General features: G+C 45.6%; 1 protein-coding gene across 2 annotated transcripts in view; it reads right to left on the bottom strand.

Annotated features, from left to right (window-relative positions):
• The window catches only part of CERT1 (ceramide transporter 1), an 881,084-nt gene that overhangs the window by 88,251 nt on the left and 771,391 nt on the right, over positions 1–21,442 (bottom strand). For both annotated transcript variants that reach the window (XM_086960766.1, XM_086960767.1), the window contains one exon: positions 9,014–9,148. In XM_086960766.1, coding sequence (XP_086816892.1) covers positions 9,021–9,148 — 128 coding nt within the window. In that variant the 3' untranslated portion in view covers positions 9,014–9,020. The remainder of the gene's footprint in view (positions 1–9,013; positions 9,149–21,442) is intronic.

The raw sequence follows: 21,442 nt of genomic DNA, 5'->3' as shown, positions 1-21,442 counted from the left end.
TGGGGCACCCAGTCCCCCCCCATGTGATATGGCAGTGTCAGCACATCCCACTTGACTCTGGCATGTTTGCCCACCCATGCTAGCCTGACCAATGTGGATGAGAGCCGTTTAAAAATGGGTTTAGGGGAGGACCATCAGTATATTGGAAAACATGAACAAAAACCGAGGCAGCACTATTATTTTCATAATTGCCACTCTACCCACTAAGGACAACAGGAGATAGATCCAGCGCTTTCTATCATGTTCAAGTTTGCCGATTGCAACGCCGTAGCTCTCCTTGAACACTTCCTCCGAATCAGTGTGCATCCTAATGCTCAACTATCGGACCGGATCAGTTGTCCATTGCAGCGGATAATCTGGAGTGAAGGGCGCTGTGGCAGGGCTGAGAGGGAAAATTATCGATTTTGTCCAGTTAACTTGTAAGCCAGATATTGTGCCAAACTTGACAATTTCACGTAATACTGGGGAGAGATTAGTTTCTGGGTCACGTATATATAATAACGAGTCGTCAGCATATGTAGAGATTACCAGCTGATATACCGGGAAACAAATTCCCTGATATCTATGCTATTCCCTCAATGCACAATGCTCAGCAAACAGCGCATGAAGTAACAGCACAAGCGGACACCCCTGCCACGTGCCTCTGGTGATAGGGGTCTTATCTGTTACAACCTCACCTAGTTGTATCCTGGCAGACGGTCTATTGTATAGAACACCAACTAACTGTAAGAAGATGTCCCCAACCCCTGGTCGTGTCCGCACATGGTGCATGGTGCATGAACTTCCAATCAACCGAATCAAATGCTTTTTCCAGATCTAGGAATACAGCCACTGCCCGAGCGTCCCATTGTGTGTATTGAATTGCATCAAACACCGTTCTTGTATTGCAAGTCAAATTTTTGCTTGGGAAAAACCCGGCTTGCTCAGGCGCTACCAGTAGTGGCACAAGTGGGGCCAGTCGGTTCGCCAAAATCTTGGAATAGATCTTAGTATCAACGTTAAGAAGAGAAAGGGGACGATAAGAAGCGCACTCAGCTGGCGGTTTATCCTACTTCAGGATCATCACTATATCTGCATATATTGAGGGAGGCATCAATCCGTCTGCGCCCATTTCCTCAAACAGTGTACTTAAGTGGGGAAGGAGGAAGTCTTTAAACTACTTGTAAAACAAAACCGTGAGGCCATCAATCCCCGGCGGGCTACAGGATTTTATCCCCATCAGGGCAGTTGTGATTTCGTCTGTGTCCAAGGCACGCATGAGAAATTCCCTATGAGCATTAGTAAGCCAAAGAAGCTTGATGTGAGCCAAGTAATCAAGTATTTCCGCATCGGAACACCCTGCCTTAGAGGTATACAGTGGAGTATAATAGTGCATGAATCTATGAGCTAAAGCGACGCAAAGTTAATGTGGATCCAAACGGATGCTGAGAACAATGAAGTGCTAAATGCAGCGGTCCCTCCAGAAATTCTAGCCATTAGGGAGACGCTGTTTGTTGACCCTCTGTGCCTGGAGTTACCAGGTACAATTTGCGACCTCTGCTTAGGAATAAGGCACAAAAGGAAAAGTTAGTTTAGACAGGGATGGACTATGCAAGTTAGGGTGTACTCTGCTGTAGTACCAACGGAGTCAGTTTAGGGTGAAGGGAGATTTGTGCACTGTTCATGACATTGGACAGGATAGGTTGCATGAGCTCTCCTGCAGGGGGGTACATTATCCTGTTCGTTGAGGGCTTCATCTCGAGCTTAGGACTGAGGAAGCTCCACTGCCGGTGCTCAAGAGCGCCAACTTTTGATGAACAATTGAAGCCTGTACCAGTGAGGCTCGGACGGACACTGGGAACACTTGTCTTTATTATCATTTTCATTTCATTTCTTTCCTTGCCTAATCATGCATCCTTTTGATCAGCCTGTCACTGCGGAGGAACAGCCATTTGCACCACTGCGTTCATTGAAGGGTTGGTCGAAAAAGAGTAAAATAATTTGCATATTAATAGTTGTGATTGTACTAGCAACTATACTTGGAATGTCTTGGTTCTTGGAAGAGAAATTCCCTGTGCACTCCCTGATGGGTAATACCACCATTCCCCCTGAACAAATTTTTGTTACTGTGGCCGCTCGCAAAGAACAGCATAGAATGTCTTATACAAATATTGCATCAGGCCCATGATGTGTCCAATACAACTAATGCACAAGTTACTTACCTTCAGTAACGATATATCTGTAAGAGACTTATGTTAGTGATAGATTCCTTACCTTAGAATTACCCCCATGCGTCAGACTGGATCCAGAAAGCTTTCGTCAGCAGTACCCCTGCGCGTTGGAAGGTGGCGTTGTGCGGATCCGCATCCGCAGTAGGTGTCGTGATCGCCGGGATGATGTAGCCCTCCTGTGCAGAGGTCAGTTCTGTACATGACTTTCTGTGCCAGGAACGCAGAGCCATGCAAGATACTGACCACTGGTGCATTGAAACTGGGGCCCTGAAAGGGATGACCTTAACCCTAGAAATCAGTTCGCAGAACAGGGAGGATGGGTGGGGCGGTAAGGAATCTATCACTAACTAATGTCTCTTACAGATATATGGTTACCGAAGATAAGTAACTTGTGCATCTGAAAGAGACACGTTAGTGATAGATTCCTTACCTTAGAATAGATACCCCAGCAATACCAGCCCTGGTGGTGGGTCTGCAAACCAAGATCACACACAAAGTCACGGAGAACAGAACAGCCAAAGAAGCAGTCTCTCCGGACTTGGCTGTCAAGGCAATAATGCTTAGTAAAAGTGTGCAGCGAGGCCCACGTGGTTGCCTGACCAAAGCTTTATAGGGAGACACCATGTCCTAATGCAGTAGTAGCTGCTGTTGCCCTGGTTGAATGGGCGCGCAGCCCCACTGGAGGTTCCTTTTTAGCAAGAGAATAACAGGCTTTTATACACAAAATGACCCAGCGGGAGATAGTCCTCTTGTGTACGGCCCAGCCTTTCTTGGCACCTACGTAGCAAACAAAGAGATGGTCAGCCACCCAGAACTGTTGTGTGTGATTCAGGTAAAATGAGAGCGCACGTTTTGGGTCCAGACACTGGAGCCTCTCTTCCTCTCTGGAAGGGTGCGGAGGTGGAAAGAAAGTGGGCAGGGTGATAGTTTGCCCGATGTGGAAGGCAGTAACAACCTTTGACAAGAAGGAAGGACGAGTGCGGGGCACAACCTTGTCCAGATGAACAGCCAGAACAGGAGGCTTACAGGAAAGAGCCTGGAACTCACTCACACGCCTAGTGGAGGTGATGGCAACCAAGAAAGCAGTCTTTAAAGTAAGTAAACTAAGAGGACAGTTGTGAAGCGGCTCAAAAGGAGCGCACATCAAATAAGTAAGAACCAGATTTAAGTCCCACTGGGGCATCACAAACAGAATAGGAGGGAAAAGGTGAGTAATGCCTTTGAAAAATCTATTTACAACTGGGGACTTGAAAAGAGAGGGTTGATCAGGGAGCCTGAGAAAGGCTGAAATAGCAGAAAGGTAGCTCTTAATAGCGCCCAGAGCAGAGCCCTGCCGGGCTAAAGAAAGAAGGAACAAAAGGACTTCTGAAAGAGGGGCCGAAAAGGGACCCACAGCCCTTGCTGTGCACAATGCCACAAATGTATTCCACCTGCAGGCGTACACCGATTTAGTGGATGGATGCCTAGCTGCCAGAATGACATCACAGACTTCAGGAGGCAAGACAAATGGAATCAACTGCTCAATCTCCATGCAAGGAGGTGGAGGCTGGACATGTTCGGGTGGAGGACCACGCTCATACTGAGTAGCTCTGGATACCAAACTTTTCGAGTCCAGTCCGGCCACAAGAATGACTTAGGCCCAGTCACGCTTGATCTTCAGCACTCTGGGTAGAAGTGGTATAGGCAGAAAGGCATACAATAGACTGCAACTCCACTTGCGACGAAAAGCGCCGCCGAGCGAGTGCCGCCTTGGAAATTCCAATGCGCAGAACTGCGGACATAAAACAACTCCACAAGTAGAAGAATTTAAGGAAAAGCAGTCAATGCAATCCCATGGAAGGAAATTAAGTTAACTGTTTGAAGTTAAGTACTTATTTGTGTGAGTTGGCATTCTGGGGTTAGAACCAGGATCCCCCCAGGGTCGAGGATGCAGCCGGGTGCAGTGCTGAGGCCCGATGTTATCCAATGGGGGTAACCCTCCCAGGGTGGCAGCTCACGAGCAGGCCACAAGGTTGTTGGAGCAAAGCTCCTGGTGTTAGGCTCAGGGCAAAGGGGGATCAGAGTTAGCACACAAGGTGCACCCGCAGCAGCGGCTGGGTGTAGGGTGGACAAATTGTTGTTCAAGATTCCACGGAACAAAACTGTCCTTTTGATGAAATCGTTATGAATGGTGAATCCACAAGGGTTCTTTTTGATTCTGGTGCGAAGATAACTATTGTTTCAAATGGATTTGACAACTCTAAACTTAAAAACAAAATTGAGCCCATTAAACTGCATGGATATTTTTTAGGAACAATTGAATACAAAAATAGTTGATTGCAGGAAAGATTTTTATCAAAAAAAGGAGATAGTATAATTAGTTGGCTACATCAAGGGGATTTAGGAGTATATCTTGATCCCAATTCTGATCCTCCCATACTTGTTCAGGATAACTTGTGTGTTATTCAAAAGTAACATGCTTTACCTGTCATTGAGAAGTCTAATGATGATATATTTGTTCAGGCTCTCAACAAAGAGTTTCCAGAGGTCTTTAAACAAGGCCTAGGTTGTTTAAAGGGATACCAACACAAAATTAAGTTGAAAAACGATTCCATTCCTGTGTGTTGTAAGGTTAGAAATGTCCCGTTGTCAGTCAGGGATGATCTGGAGAAATAGATCGATAAACTAAAAGAACAGTGGAATAATAGAAGAAGTTGAGGGCATGGAGTGGTTGGCTCCGGTGGTGGCTGCGCGCAAACCAAATGGTTACTTGCGTCTACGCATAGACTTGTGCCAAATAAATAAAAATGTCATAGTGGATAGGTATACCCTTCCAAATATAAATGAACTTTTAGTCTTACTGGGTGGTGCTATAGTGTTTAGTACCATCGACTTATCGTCTGTATATCATCAAATAGAATTGGAACAATCTTGCAAGGATCTAACAGCATTCATCACACCATTTAGTACCTTTAGATTCAAGAAAATGCCGTTTGGTCTTGTCTCGGCCTCCTCAGTATTCCAACGAGTCATGGAAAATGTTTTGAATGATTTGTCTGGGGTTTGCATCTATCAAGATGACATACTGATATTTGCTGATGACATTGATGATCATGATGCTCGCTTCAAATCTGTTCTTCATTGTTGAGTAAATGTAATCTTACTATAAGGAGAAATGTAAAGATCAGATTCTATAAACTATTTAGGTCACAAAATAGATGGTAATGGAGTTAAGCCAAAAGAGGATATAAAATGAGCTCTCCTAACAAGAAAGAATTAATGAAATTTTTAGGCATGGTGGAGTACTATGCGAAATTTGTAAAAAACGTTGCAGATGTAATCTCAAATATGAGATCTTTGTTGAGGAAAGGTGTGTGTTACAATTGGTCTAGTGAATGTGAAAAGTAGTTTTTAGGAGTCAAGGAGAGTTTAAATGGTGCTCCTTCTCTGCAGAGTTTTGATACAAGACTCAAGCCAATACTTACCACAGATGCCAGTGAGAAGGGCCTAGATGCTGTTTTGCAACAACAAGATTCATCAGGCATGAGGACCATTATGTTTATGTCGCGCAGTTTGAGACATCCAGAGACAAGGTATTCGGTAGTAGAAAGAGAATCCTTGGTTGTCTTTTGGGCAATTAAAAAATTAAAGGAGTTTTTATGGGGTGTGGATTTTGAAGTTAGGACAGATCACAAACCTTTGGTGGAAGTTTTTGGAAAAAAGGGTTTAGACTAAATCTCGGGTCGCATTACTAAATGGATCATAGGTTTGCAGGAATACTCATTTTTTCTTAAGCATATTCCAGGGGTGGAGAACAGAATAGCTGATGTTCTTTCACGTCTTGTTTCACTTGAAAGCTGTGAAGGCGAGGATATAGGAAATGATAATGATTGGGTGTGCGCATTAGACCAGGCACAAGTGATGGAAGATAGATGGTCTAATGAAGTTGCACAAGATGTTACTTTAACTGAAGTTATTTCTTTACTTCATATTAATTGGAAAAGTGCTAAAATGGGATAAGAATCCACGAGTCCATTTTGGTAGGTCAGACATGAGTTGTCAGTAGATAAGGGCTTTTTATTCCATGGTATAAGATTGGTTCCTCCCATTACTCTCAGGAAAGAATTAGTGGATTTGGCTCATGTTACGCATACTGGCATCACCAACACTAAGGAGAGATTACGTAGCACTTATTGGTGGCCTGGAATGGATAAATTAATTGAAAGAGAAATACGTGAATGTGTTCCATGTAGTTTAAGTGATAAGTCAAAGTCTCCTAGTGTACAGCCTATGATGATGAGGAGGCGTCCTAAACATCCATGAGATGATATTGCATTGGATATTTTGGGTCCAATTCACCACAATGGATCTCAAACCTTTCTTTTGGTAATAATGGATATGTACTCTCGGTGGCCAGAAGTGTTTTTCTTATCTAACATTGAAACTGGCAGTGCTATTAAATGTTTAAAGGAGTTGTTTTCTAGAGAAGGAAAGCCAGGATCCATATTAACTGATAATGGTGTGCAGTTAGTTTCAAAATAAATGGAGGAGTTTCTTCTTTCCAAAGGCATTTTCCACAAGACTAGTGCTTTATATCATCCAGAAGGAAATGGGATGATTGAGAGGTTCAATTGAGTTTTGAACGAGACTATTATGGTAGCAAAATATTTGTCTCTTGATTGGAAGTGTGAAGTGCTCAAAAAAATTGAAGAATACAGATTGACTCCTCATTCTACAACCGGTAAAACCCCTTTCTTGCTATTTCGTGGTAAGATTCCAAATACTAGTCTTTAACCATATTGGGTCAATATTCATTGCAGATCAAAAGGTAGAGATGAAGGTGTCAATAAGGAAGAATTGCAATCAAGCGAGAAATTGAAAGCGCTGCAAAGGGAAAAATATGTTGATTCGAAAAACTCTGTTAAAAAAAAACCTTGGTAAACATGGGAGATTGGGTGGCAATTAAGCGTCCTGGTGTGTTTGGTGGTAATACTGCTAAGTATCTAAAGCCTATGTTGGTCATCAAGGTTTTTAATAATGCTGTGAAGACACTAGATCACTGTATATGGAACCTTAATAGGGTGGTTATTGTGAGAGGAAAAATCAGTAATGAATGCAAGGAAAAGAATGCTGGTGGTTCAAATTCACTTGATCATTCTTCTTGCAGTGGCTGTGATTTGCATAAGGGAAATGAGAGAGTACAAAGTCGTTGTTCTCTGAGGTCTATCAAACATCCGAAATATCTTGATAATTATTCATAATTTCTACAAGTTTGTTTATATATTTCTGAAGTCTGAAATATCTCAATTTGTTATTATTTATTAAAATGGTATATGTATATAGTTTGTCTAGGGAGGGAGATGTGTGGTATCCTTGACTATTCCTGCTGTCTAACATGTTCTAGTTACATCATCAATTTGAAATGTCAATAGGTCATAGTATGGTTGTTGGTGAGACTTGAACAATGCTAGATTAGTTGATGCTGACTCATTGACCTGATGGATGGGATCCTTTGATGTGAATAAACTTCATCAACAACCTACAGCAGTTTCTTCATTTTTATGGTAAATACCACATTGACTCGACAGGAAATGAAGTCTTTGGTCATTGTCCAGCTCTCTGTAGCATCAATGAAGCCCACAAAGACTGGGTTGTCAACTCTGTCCTGTTAGGTGCGGTCAATACAGTACAACACCACAAGCCTGGGGTCCAGCCTATGCAGTTGTTCCTCCTCCGTGGTAGAATGTGAAAGAGGGAAGATGTCAGACTGGCACATATGAAACGCAAATGAAACCTTGGGTAAGAAGGATGGGCAAGTGGGAAGAACCAACTAGGCCAGGTAGAAAATAAAAGGGTGAATGAAAAGAGGACCTTACGTTCTCAGATCCAACAACCAAAAGTAATTGCCCAAAACAGAGCAGTCTTCAGAGTAAGAAGTTGAAGCAGGTAACTATGCATCAACTTAAATGGCGATGCCATCAAGAAAGTCAATACAATAATGAAATCCCGCTGATTAACTCACTGGGAGGAAACAAGTAAATAGACCTTCCAGAAAACATTAAAATTGACAATTTAAATAGGCAACGATGGTTAGGGCATATTATTGTAACACTGTCTGAAATGGTTAACCTTTGAGGTTCTCTTAGGAGACATCTGACCGAATCGCTAACAACTAAGGAATTTGTAGTTGAGACACACTGAGCGCTCCAGATTGAGTTGATGAGGTGCAGAAAAATAAGAATTCATGCCAGCACACTGTATATCACCTAAAATACTGGTGGGGGTTTCGGGGGAGTCACGCCTAGGCAGAGTTGTGTTTGGAGACGCATGGCACCACCTGCCAGCAACAGATAGACTATCCTAGGGAAAGGTTTTGCAAGACCCAGAAGGAGAATTCATAGTAAGGAATGGATGGCAAGATGTATACATCAGAAACACTACTGGTGTGCCAGCATTACTCCTACTGTGGCCAGTTACTTTTATACAGGCACTTGAATAGTCATCTTCATAGGTGCAGCACAGCATTTTGCTAATTTGCAAAACACGTTTCTTTAAATATACCGGCAACTAACCCGTTTTTACGCGAAGCCAAACTTCTTTTGCTGTGACCTTACATTCAAATATCTATCCCCCAAATAATTTTTGCCCTCAACCTTGCCACAATACTCAAATAAATGTTGGTTCAGCTCCTGCCCTTTAAACCTATGCCCTACAGATTGCATTTTGTACTACTTTATTTCTGACAAATCGGCAATACATTATTTGAATATTTTATTTCTGGAAAATATGCAACAACAAATTTAATGAGCCTAAATAAGGCATACCTTGATGCTAGAAGAGAATACTATCAGCAGCTGTCTTCTCTTGGACGTAGGATGTGAAACGCTTAAGAAATTTGGGATATTCTCGTTTTGCAACCGCCCGTAGCACTGAAGCTGGTGCCCAACCTCCAGGGTTTACTGTACAGAAAGAGAAAATATGATTAACTTCACAAAAATGAGTTTCGCGTAACAATCACAATTCATTAGTAAGCATTTTCTTTCAATGCATACACCTTAAACAGAAGTAGAAACAGGTGATATTGTAGAAACTCGTGACCACTGTTAACATAGCAGAAACAAATCTGTGACTGTATTCTTACTAGATGCAAAAACGATCCTAGATCTTAAAATATGTAAACCTATTGAATGAAGAGGTTGACAGAGGATTTGTCATGCAGGCACATTATGGCTTCTCTTCATTTTAAGCCACACGTGATCCCTTTGGAGATTCTGAAAACTGACTTCAAGCTTTTAAATACAACAAATAGCCAGAATTCTGTAAATGAAGCCCTCGACCCCCTCTTCACTACAGGAAACTCCATCACATTCAGCCACACCACCAAACTCCCATGGACCGACCATCATTGCGTCCACTTCACCTTCAGAACACCCACCATCCACAGACACCAGCACCTGCTTCCACAAAGAAACTGGACCAAAATCACCGACGACCAGCTCATCTCCTCACTCAACAACTCCACCCCAACCATCGCGGAAAACGACGACCCCAACACCGCAGCCTGAACCCTGCATAGATGGATCTCGGACAGCACCAACACCATAGCCCCCCTCAAGAAAAACAACAATACCCGTGCCAAGAAAGCCAGATGGTTTACCACCGAACTTCGAGAGTCCAGGCGCACATGCCGCCGCCTCGAAAAGGCCTGGAGAAACACCAAATCCACAGAAGCCCACAACAACTTCAGAGCCGCCACCAAAGCTCACCATCAACTCATCAGTGAAACGAGGAAAAAAGCGATTGAAGACAGAATCTCCACCCACGCACACAACAGCAAGGAACTCTTCTGCATCATCAAGGAGTTCGCCCAACCCACCAGCGAATCTACCGACATCCCTCCCTCACAAGACCTCTGCGACAAACTCAGCACCTTTTTCAACCACAAAATCAAGAGCATCTACGACAACTTCGACGAAGACAACCAACACACTGAACTCTCACCAACCACCCCCGACACCCGGAAACCAGCGATTGATGACTGGACAGCCCTCACCACCAAAGACACACTGAAGACAATGAAGTCAATCCACTCAGGGGCCCCCACGGACCCCTGCCCCCACCACATCTTCAACAGAGCCGCTGACACCATCGCACCCATGCTCTGCCACACCATCAACCGCTCCCTGGCAACCGCCTCGTTCCCCGACGACTGGAAACACGCTGAGGTCAACCCCCTCCTGAAGAAACCCTTGCCGGACACCACCGACCTCAAAAACTACAGACCCATCTCCCTGCTCCCTTTCCCAGCGAAAGTCATCGAGAAAGCCATCAACAGCCAACTCGCCACATTCATTGAAGAACACAACATCCTCGACTCCTTCCAATCCGGCTTCAGAAAAAACTACAGGACGGAAACCGCCCTCCTCGCCGCAACAGACGACATCCGCACCCTACTGGACAAAGGAGAAAAACAGTAGCCCTCATCCTCCTAGACCTATCAGCGGCGTTTGACACAGTCTCCCACCGCACCCTAATACGCAGACTCTACGACGCAGGAATCCAGGACAAGGCCCTCGACTGGATCTGCTCCTTCCTCTCCGGCAGGACGCAACGGGTCAGACTCCCCCTTTCCTCTCAGACCCCACACCTACCACCTGCGGAGTCCCCCAGGGCTCCTCCCTCAGCCCGACGCTCTTCAACGTCTACATGGCTCCACCTGCCCCCATCGTCGGAACCTACGGACTCAACATTGTGTCATACGCAGACGACACCCAGCTCATCCTCTCCCTATCCAACGAGCCCAACACCGCCAGACGCAACTTTCGAGAAGGCATGGAAGCCGTCACCAAATGGATGAAAAACAGCTGCCTACAACTAAACACCAACAAAACAGAAGTACTCATCATGGGCCCAAACCCAGACGCCTGGACGACACCTGGTGGCCCACCGCCCTCGGAAACCCGCCAACCCCCACAGACCACGCACACAACCTGGGAATCATCCTGGACTCCGAGCTCAAAATGGACCGCCAGATCAACTCTGTCTCCTCTTCCTGCTTCCACACCCTCCGCCTCCTTCGTAAGACCTTCAAATGGATCCCCCTCGAACACCGAAAGACAGTCACTCACGCCCTGGTCACCAGCAGACTCGACTACGGCAACGCACTCTACGCCAGAATAAACAAAAACCTCATCCGCAAGCTACAGAACATCCAGAACGCCGCCGCAAGACTGGCCCTCAACCTGCCAAAACACTGCCACATCTCCCAGCACCTGCGCACACTCCACTGGCTCCCCGTCGAGGCGAGACTCACCTTTAAGATGCTCACCCACGCACACAAGGACCTCCACGGCACCGGACCAGCATACCTGAACAGCCGGCTCAAATTCCACGCACCCCAAAGGACCCTACGATCAGCCCAGCTCTCCTACGCCGAGGTCCCCCGCACCAGAAAGACCAGATCGGGAGGCCGATTCTTCTCCTTCCTCGCGGCCAAAGCATGGATCGCCCTTCCGCTCCACCTCAGACAACATCGCGCCCCATCTTCGCAAGAAACCTCAAAACCTGGCTCTTCGACAGACCCCCTCCTTGATGGAATGGAACTTGCACCCCCTCCCCACCCCCCCACCCCACCCCACCCCTAGCGCCTTGAGACCCTTACGGGTGAGTAGTCGCGCTTTAACAAACTCCTGATTGATTGAAACTCCTGAAGATTCTGCGCAGTGGTTTTCAGTAGCAAAATATGTTGGTAGTTTGTAAGGCTAGTTTTAGAGGGTGGAACCTCTATCTGAATTGCTGTCCTCAGTGCGGACACTGAAGAGCCTCTGATTAAAAAGAGAAAGCAAAGATTAAATCATGCATAAGTAATTCCTTTTAAGTATAGGATGCAACATCATATCTTTCATGGGCTCTCAGAACCTCCAGAGTAGGTTCTTAGCCAGTGCGTTGCAGATCTAGAAGCAGAGGACTATCCCCCTTGACAAGGTCTTTTTCTGCACAGGCTTCCCTTTTTCACTAGAAAATACCTTGCAACCATCTGATCACCCACTCAATGGCTTTTTTAAGATTAAAAAACAAAAAACAAAGCCCTTTTCAGTTTCACCCACGGAGCCTCTCCTCCTCTTTCTAATGGTAAAAGGGAGCAATGAATGCTGGTAGAGTCATCAACAGCTCAACCTCAATACGGAAGGGTGTTAAAGCCATGGGTGAACTCCTCAGCACCAATTTGTCTGGGAATAAGGTTGTGTTGGGCAGTTGCACAGAAAGCATCAGCAAGGTGATTTAAACAAGGACTGTTGGGCCAGTTGACCTAGTAAGGCTGAAAGGTTGACAAATAACCTTTTGTAGTAGAAGTTGAAGTTGAGGGAATTTATAGAGCGCACATATACCAGAATGTTTCATGGCGCTAAATCGGTCCAGCAGCAGATTAAGGCAACAATTAGACCGCGAAGGCCCTAGTGAATAACCAGTTCTTCAGACATTTACGGAACTCCAAGTATAAAAGGGAGGATCTTAGATTATCGGGAAGGGATTTCCAGAATCGAGGGGCCTGGTAGAAGCTCAACCCCCCCATGTTTCTTCCTAACAAAGCGTGGAACAACCAAAAGATTCTTGGAGGAGGACCGAAGGTTTCTAGGAGTGTAGATTGTTAGCCTAGATGCTACATAAGAAGGAGCTACGCCCGCTAATGATTTGAAAATAAGACATCCCAGTTTAAATAGACATCTATGAGCAACAGGTAACCAATGCAATTGCCTCAGAAGCGGAAGAGCATGATGGTATCTAGACCGTCTATGGATCAGTCTAGCTGCCTGATTTTGAATAAGCTGTAGCCGGCGCAGTTCATAGGCGGGAATACCAATGTAAAGGGAGTTAGCGTAGTCAACCAGAGAGATGACTACGGCTAGAAGGATACATTTGGAAGCATCAGTGGTAAAAAAAACTGGAAACTTTACGAATAGTCCGGAGGCATAAAAAACAGGACGTGACGACCATATTAATCTGGGCGTGCATCGAGAGGTTGTCACTGATTTTACAGCCAAGACTTTTCACAGACTTCGTAGGAGAGGGGGCAGAGCCAAGAGAAGAAGGCCAGAAATTGGAAGTCCAGGGATTGGAAGGGCCTCCGATCAGGACTAGTTCCGTCTTGTCGGGATTTAACTTAAGATGGTTTGTGCTCATCCAGTCCTGGATAAAGATCATAGTGTTCTGAAAATGAGAGGCAGAATCAGGAGAAGAAGAGAAAGTGAAAATGAGTTGAAGGTCATCAGCATAATTAAACACTGACATCTGGTGGCGTAAAGCAAAAATTAGGGTAAAAATATAAAGATTAAAGAGAAGAGGGGAAAGAGCAGAGCCTAGGGGAACACCTCAAGTTACTGTTCGAGGAAGGCAAGAAAAGGAGGAGAGCTGAACCGCCTGTTGACTTCTTCAAGAAAGAAGAGACCCAACTCAAGGCAACATCCGAGATGCCAGCACGTTGGACACGGTCGACCAAAAGATGATGGCCATGTCAAAGGCAGCCGATAAATCAAGAAGTACAAGGGCCTGAGTACCCACTAAAGACAAAACAAAAGCATATCCGGACAGCTCTGCCTGCGAGGGTCAGTGCCCCTGACACCACACCAGGTTACACATTTGTCCCAGCACTTGGCATAAATGGATTTGTAGAGACTGTGTCTCGGAGCGAGGGTGACATGCAGCACTTTAGGCGGCCACTACTAAATATCCACGCATGGAGGTTTAAGTTGCATAGATTTGGTTGAAGGACCGTGCCTTGTCAATGAGGTAGAAAGTCCTTCCAGAGTGGTAGCTTGTTCAGAGGACAGATTCCCATGCGTAGGAGTTATGAGTACCACACTAGTTAGCGTGTGGAAAAACGAATCCAGGAAATCAAATCAGGATCTCCGGTAGACCCCTGCCCTCCTGCAGTTTTGAGAAATAATGGAAGGTGAGCCTCATATTGACTAAAATATTTAATATGTTCTCCTTAGGCATTTTCGCTGTCATTTGGAAAGATGAGATTCTTCCATTAATAAATAAAGCAAATCTGGACACATCAATAACTAGTCATTACCGTCCAATTGCTAGGCTGCCTTAGCCAGCAAAAACAGTGGAGAAAATCATGAATAACCAGTTAACACAATTCATTCAAGAAAATGAACTACTTGATCCCTCCCAGTTTGGTTTCCGCCCAGTGCATAGTCCAGAGACGGCACTGATCAAGGCCACTGAGGAGATTAGAGCAGTGATGGATAAAGAAGGTGCGGCTGTACTGATCCTCCTTGACTTGTCAGTGGCCTTCGATACCGTCCACCATGACACTCTGCTGCAGATTCTGGAAAAATTAGGGGGTAAGTATCAGGCTCTTTCTTCAATATCAACTTTCTTGAAGAACAAGACAGATTGTGACCCTGGACCAGTTTAAATCGACTCCTTGCATGCTCCCGTGTGGGGTCCCTTAGGGTTCAGCGCTGAGCCCATACTTATTTAACATTTATGTGTCGGAACTGGCTCCTGTAATCCAACACTTCGGTTTCAACTTATCATATGCCGACGACACTCAGATTGTGATTGCGGCTCATAAACATCTTGAAGGAATCACCCATTCATCTGATGATAGGCCGTATTTCTTTACAATTCTAACCACTTTATTAGTAACTGCACAGAATGTAGACACACTAACCAACTTGTAAAATTGGGTTTTCTCCTTAGGTTGAAGAATACCTTCTCTGGGGCTGTACCATGCATGTTTCATGGCTGATCCAGCCGACCATCTGGGAAAACCCCTCTCAAGCTGCTTATTCAACAGGATAGTGGCTTTCTTAAAGAAATAATGTTTGTATGTACAATTCTTATGAACCCTCAGGAACTGACCATATGGGAGGCCAACATAGGAGCAGAGAATTATGTTGCACTGGCTACCTGTAAAGGTATCAACCAACCTATTATTGTCATGTTTGATTAGCAGATTATGGTCACTACTGTGGGCAAATTTCAGTTTGTTCTGAGTGCTAAAGAGATACTCCATAAAGGATTCCAAGGTTGCAGCCAAATCTGCCCAGATAATAAAAATGCCATATATTTATCTCTTACAACAGCGTATATTCATTTAAAAAGGATTTTACTCTGTGAAAGCAAAGTTGGAATCAAAATGATCCACATACAGATTCACTAGATTTGGGGCAGATATAGCATCAATAGAAGTCACTGAGAATTACTGATAGTACTCTTTGCTATATTCAAAGTAGTGAGAAGTAAAAGCAATCTTAAGGAGTTCCACAATAAATCCCAAGTTTACACATGGACATTTGGATTGCTCTTGTTTAATCTGCATGTCTTAAATTAATCGAGTCACAACAGGCGACTTAAAAAGGAAAGGTTGAGCTGGCAACCGTAAGGAAGCAGAAATGGCAGGCAGATACCATTTTACTGTGCCCAAAGCAAAGCCTTGGCAGGCCAGCGAAAGAACAAAAAGGAGAATTTCAGACAAGTGTGAGACATTGGTTTGACTGAGTTAGATATATACCAAACTTGTCCCATCGGTAGACAGATAGTTTTAGAGGAAGAAGGCGTAGTTGTCAGAATGACATCACCTTCGTTGGGAGGGAGATTAAACACCCTGAGCTGTCGCCGCTCCATCTCCACACATGAAGGAGAAAAGTAGACACATTTGGGTATTGTAGCCTTCCCTGTTGCTGCAACGGAAGATCCTCCCCAATAGGCAGTCTGACTGGAGGACTGATGTCAATGCTCAGGAGTTCGGGATATCGTACTATCCGTGCCTAGTCCAGAGCCACTAAGATGGCTTAGGCACAGTCGTTCTTGATCTTCTTGAGAAATCTGGATAGCAGTGGCATCAGCAGAAATGTGTTTAGGCGTTTTAAGCTTCACTAGAGACAAGCTGCCTTGGAAAGTCCAGCGCACAAAAAGTGCTGACATTGTGTGTTTTCGGCACTGGCAAAGAGCTAACCAAGCTCTCCACAATCCCAGAAGAGAATTTGCACCACAATCCAGATGAAGGTGCCATTCATGGTCCACTAGGAATCGATGGCTGGGTTTGTCTGCTCTGGCTGTCAGAGAGCATGCAAGCAGGGGTGGCTCCTTTGGAATGGCAGAGGAGCGCCGCCCCCTGCTAAAAGAGGAAAAATAAACTGATAATAAAAACATGTTATTATCATTTTATTTTTGCCTAACAGCTGACTATGCAAGTCTTTAGCGGGGCGGACCAGTTAATCCTGATCAACAGGCATGGTGGGGTGGTGGGCACTTTTAAGTGCGTATTTCTGTTTGGCCGGCCGTTTTAGGCTGGCCAAGCAGACATGCACACTTATGTTGCTCCTATTAAGCTGTGTCGCACAAGCAGGCTGGTAAAACACCCCATGCTCGCAGGCACTGTGAGCGCCAAATTAAGCCGCTCAGACCTATCCCAGCACTTCTCTCATGCTGGGAATAGAATAGCATTGAGAGAAGCGCTATGATTGCTGTCTAGAATCCTGCGCAGTCAGAGTGCAGGATCAGAGGAGAGAAAAAAGGTGGCAGCCATCAGAGCGGCAGTTAAGTGTAATTTTAATTATTTTGAATAGTGCATTTAGTTTTGGTGCTGAAACAGGGTGAGTGAAACGTTTTACAACTCGCTTCGTCCATCATCTTGTGTTTGCTTTGTTCACACTAAGCTGGCAGAGTATGCCCAGACGTTCTCAGTCAAGCAGTAGGGCAACAGAGCATAAATCCTTCTTGCACAGCATTTCTTCTGAGTCTTCCACAGGTTCAGAGGTGTAATGAAGAGTTTGGTCTGAGGGTCCGTTATTCATACCTGGTGCCCACTTTGAAGTAGAATGTTCTGGAGGTTTCCACCCCTAAAGGTACTTGGAATTTCCTGCCTCCCAGTCCTGGCCCCAGCTTGTCACCAAGATTGGTGTTGATCCCTTGATGAGTATGCTCAGGCAGACCTTTTGTTTTTTGTTTGATTAAATCCGTTTTATTGGTTTTTAATAAACATTTACACAAGTTATTACATCATTTCTGTAGCTGGTAGCGACAGTAGATATTATGCGTCACTAGACATCAGTATATGTGAATACGACAAAGGTGTTCCAGTATTGGGTATTTTCGTAATGCTTTAACACATGGTTGTTTACAATACAGATCTGTCCATAACCAATATTCCTGATATATTTGCTTATTGTGTGGAGTACATTATTCTTAAAAGTCAATTAAGTCCAGATAGATAGGTGAAGTCGTTAAAGAGGCAATGACTGTGTATATAGGGTAGTGAACTTGGAGTAGGGTTGGATCGGTCACGCATGTTTGAGTGCATGTATAACTGTATTTGTGCCTCCGAAGGAGCCCCTTAGCAGTACCACGGTCATAAGGCTATGAAGCGCAGGTGCATTGGGGTGGGGTCGTTTAGTTGCTGGCACATGGTCGATTGCGAAAGTGCGGTCTATGGGTGTGGGTCATGTGCACTGCGTTGATTGTGTTGGCCAGATGCCATCAGGGACTGAGTTGGGGGGGGTCAGTGGATTGTTGCAGTGTTGGTAGGATCGCATCCCAATTTTCAGCTATTGGTGTTTTCCTGTGGCCCAACAGTTCTTCTCGCCTGATTGCTATGCCCTGTGCTCTGGCCCACGCTATGGTGCAACACCTCCAAGCCTGTACCTGTGGGGGATCTGATGCCTTCCATCTTTTCGTAATGAGAGAAGTGCAGTGGTCTAGGAACCGGGAGGTGACCTTAGTGTTGCGTGTCCTACGAAAGACGTGTAGTAGATATGTTTGCCACTCAAAGGGTAACTTTCTCTCTGTACAGGCATGGAGTGCATCTGCCACTCCCCTCCAGTAGGTGCTAAGATTGGGGAGCCCCAGAGCATGTGCACAAGGTCTGCATCGAGGGCTGTGCATCGGGGGCAGGCAGAGTCGGCTCGATGGAAATATCTGTTAAAATTAGCTGTTGTTAAGTACGCATGTTGTGTAATAAAGTATTGTATGTGTCTGAGCCTCATATTTCATGGGATACGGGTCGGGCTGGCCAGTATCTGTGACCAGGTTTTATCTGAGAGTTGGCGTCCTAAGTCATGTTCCTACTTGTGTCTGAGGGGGTCTAGGCCAATTGCTGCGTGGGGACGCAGCGAAGCAGCAAACCAACGTATTAGGTGTCTGCCTCGTCCCATAACATGCAGCTTTTGGATAGTGAGGTGCATTTGTGGTTCAGTGGCTAGATCTCCCCATTTCTCTGCAAGGGTGGCCACCCATGAGCACTGTAGGAGAAATTGTCCTGCGGGAAGCTCCTCGATTGCTGCTAGAGTCGGATAAGGAATCAGTGAGCCCTCATGGTAGAGATCACCCAGGGTCCGTATCCCAGCTTTGTACCAATGGTGCAAATCGTTGGCTGTGCATGTCGTCGGACCCCTGGAGGTGCCTTCCAAAGGGAGAGCAGGGGCATAGGGTGTGGCATGCCGTTTTAGGTAGAAGCTCAGCCGGTAGCACCAGTAGGGCATGCTCAAATATAAAGGTACCAGGGGACGTGCACGCGCTCCAGGATGGAAGAGCATAAGAATCTGCAGCATAGTGTACGGCGGTCGGGTAGATGACTTGTCACTGCACTGCTGATCTGCAAACCATCTGGCGACCCATTAAAGTTGAGCTGAAAGGTAGTAGTGCTCAAAGCAAGGGGCCGCTAGACACCCCTGATCTGTGGGTAAATATAACTTTCTGATGGCTACCCTGTGTCGGTTGGGACCCCAGATGAAGTCCCTAGCTCTCCGCTCTAGCTGGGCAAAGAAGGAGGCTAGTACATAACTAGGCAGATTGGCAAAGTAGTACAGGAGCCCTGGTAAGGCCACCATTTTCATCAGTGCCACTCTCCCCGTGACTGTCAGGGGGAGTGTCCTCCAAAACCATATCTGAGAGCGAATGGCTGTTAAAACCCTGCCTAAGTTGCCGACAACGAGGTCCTGCGGTTGCCGATAGACTGGTATGCCTAAATAACAAAACGTGTCTGGGCACCATTGTACTCGCTCCCCGTTTAAAACAAATCCTTGATCTGAGACTCTTGCTCCAAAGGCATACAACTTGGATTAGCGGCAATAACTTTTAGACCTGATCTAGTTGCAAACTCTCCCAGAACACAATCCAGGTCTTCCGGGATCCGACTGACGTCCTTGCAATATATCAACAGGTCATCGGCATACAGTGGGACTGTGTGTACGTAGTCGCCTAGTGGAATGCCATATTGTAGTTGGGTTCTCAAGGATTCTGCAATTGGCTCCATCGCCAGTGCGAAGAGGGGAGGGGAGGGGACAATGGACAGCCTTGCCTTGTGCCCCGTCGCAATGGGATGGCCTCGAAAATATAGGGGACCACCCTCACTCTCATCGTCTGGTTCGTATAGAGCAGCTGGGTCAGCTGCAAAAAGGTGGGGCCTAACTGATATCGTTCAAGGGTCGCAAACATGTAATCCCATTCGAAGGAATCGAAAGCCTTTTCAAGGTCAAGCGCAAGGCAGCCCGCCCGTGGCCATTCGCATGTGGAATAGTTTGCCACTCGTTAGAAGAGGCGTAGGTTAAGTGAGGTACTACGGGACGGTACAAATCCATTTTGATCTGCGTGCACCAGAGAGGGGACTGCTTGTGCTAGCCTGTCCGCTAGAATTTCAGCCAGTATTTTGTAATCGGAGTTGAGGATGGCGAGGGGTCTATACGAGCCCATGTCAGTGTCGCAGAGCGAGGAGGGGAGGTGCCCCGCATCTACTGAGGCTGCAAAGAGGGTATGCAGGTGCAGCACCAATGTTACTTGAATCGCCTTGTAATATTCGGCCGGGAAGCCATTGGGTCCCAGGGTCTTGCCCATCGCCAGTGATGAGATTGCCTCCCTAATTTCCTCTAAGGATATCCTAGCATCTAGGAGCTCTGTGTGTTCGGGCAACATCTCAGGCAGTTGTATCCAGTCTAGGAAGGATGAGAGGGCGGCTGGGTCCTGTAGTCTGTGGGATTGGTATAGTAGCTTGTAGTGGTGTGTCAGAGCTGAGTGAATATCATGTTGCGTGTGCACTAACAGACCAGTGTCGGCCCGTAGGGCGCTTATGGGCACGTGGGCATGTTCCTGCCTAATGAGCCATGCTAAGAGCCGTCCTGCGCAATCAGCAGTGGCATGTGTACTGGCTGTGTGCGCTGCATAATTGTAGCAGCGGAGGCGTTCCAGCAATTCGGCGTGTTGTGTGTGTAATGTCTCTAGGCGATGGTGGTCTCTACTTCTCTCCTCACCCTGGGCCTCGTACTGTAATAGTTGTGATTCTATTCTAGTGAGGTCATGTTTTAAAGTCTTGCGAATGTTCCAGGTCGTGCCCAGATAGTGCCCCCGCATTGTGACCTTGAAGGCCTCCCACTCCACTAACTTGTCTCCGGTTGTGCCCTCGTTGAGTTAAAAATAGGCCTGGGCGTAGTTTGCGTAGCAGCACTACATGAAGCTTCACGTAGTATATTTCGAACTTCACGTAGTACACTTATTCTGCGAAGCGTAGCTGATTACACTGTGTACTTGTCTGCACTGTGAAAAAATTGCAAAATAATTGCAAATGGCATCCTGCGCAGTGCCAGTTATGATAAAATAAGTATCTCTGTCTTTATATGATAAAGTGCATATAGTACTTTCACTGAAACTGAAAAATTAGCAAGCAGTGAGAGAGGTGATGATTTTGGGATCCTCCCTAACCTAGGGGGACTACCAAACAGATGCCTTGAAAACAAAAAAGCACATCTTATTGGACGATTTGGTGGTGGTCCCCTCCTCTTAGGACGACCCCAAGCACAGTTATTGGCAAACAAACATTCCCAACCAAAGGCCCTGCAAAACGTTATGGGATGAGATTAGCAGTGGACAGTGAATATTACATAGTATCCAATATCAAAATAATTCTACAAAGAGCTGCAGTTCAACTGGTGGTTACTAGATGTCCCTTACGAGTCAAATGCAAATGCTTAATGAAAGGGTTTCAATGGTTTTGCATTTGACTCGTGAGGGACATCTAGTAACGACTAGTAGAACTGCAGCTCTTTGTAGAAATATTTTTATATTGGATACTATAATATTCACTGCCCACTTCTAATCTCGTCCCATAATGCTTTCCTTTAGTTGGGATTGTTGTTTTGCCAATAACTGTGCTTGTGGTGGTCCTAAGAGGATGGGACCACCACTAAAGTTCAACAAAATGTTCTTTTTGTTTATGCTCTTTGTGTTCAAGGCATCTGCTTGGTCCT

Source organism: Lissotriton vulgaris, chromosome 3_1 (genome assembly GCF_964263255.1).
Source record: "Lissotriton vulgaris chromosome 3_1, aLisVul1.2, whole genome shotgun sequence".
NCBI classification, from domain to species: Eukaryota; Metazoa; Chordata; class Amphibia; order Caudata; family Salamandridae; genus Lissotriton; species Lissotriton vulgaris.
This window is presented reverse-complemented; position numbering and strand designations above follow the sequence as displayed.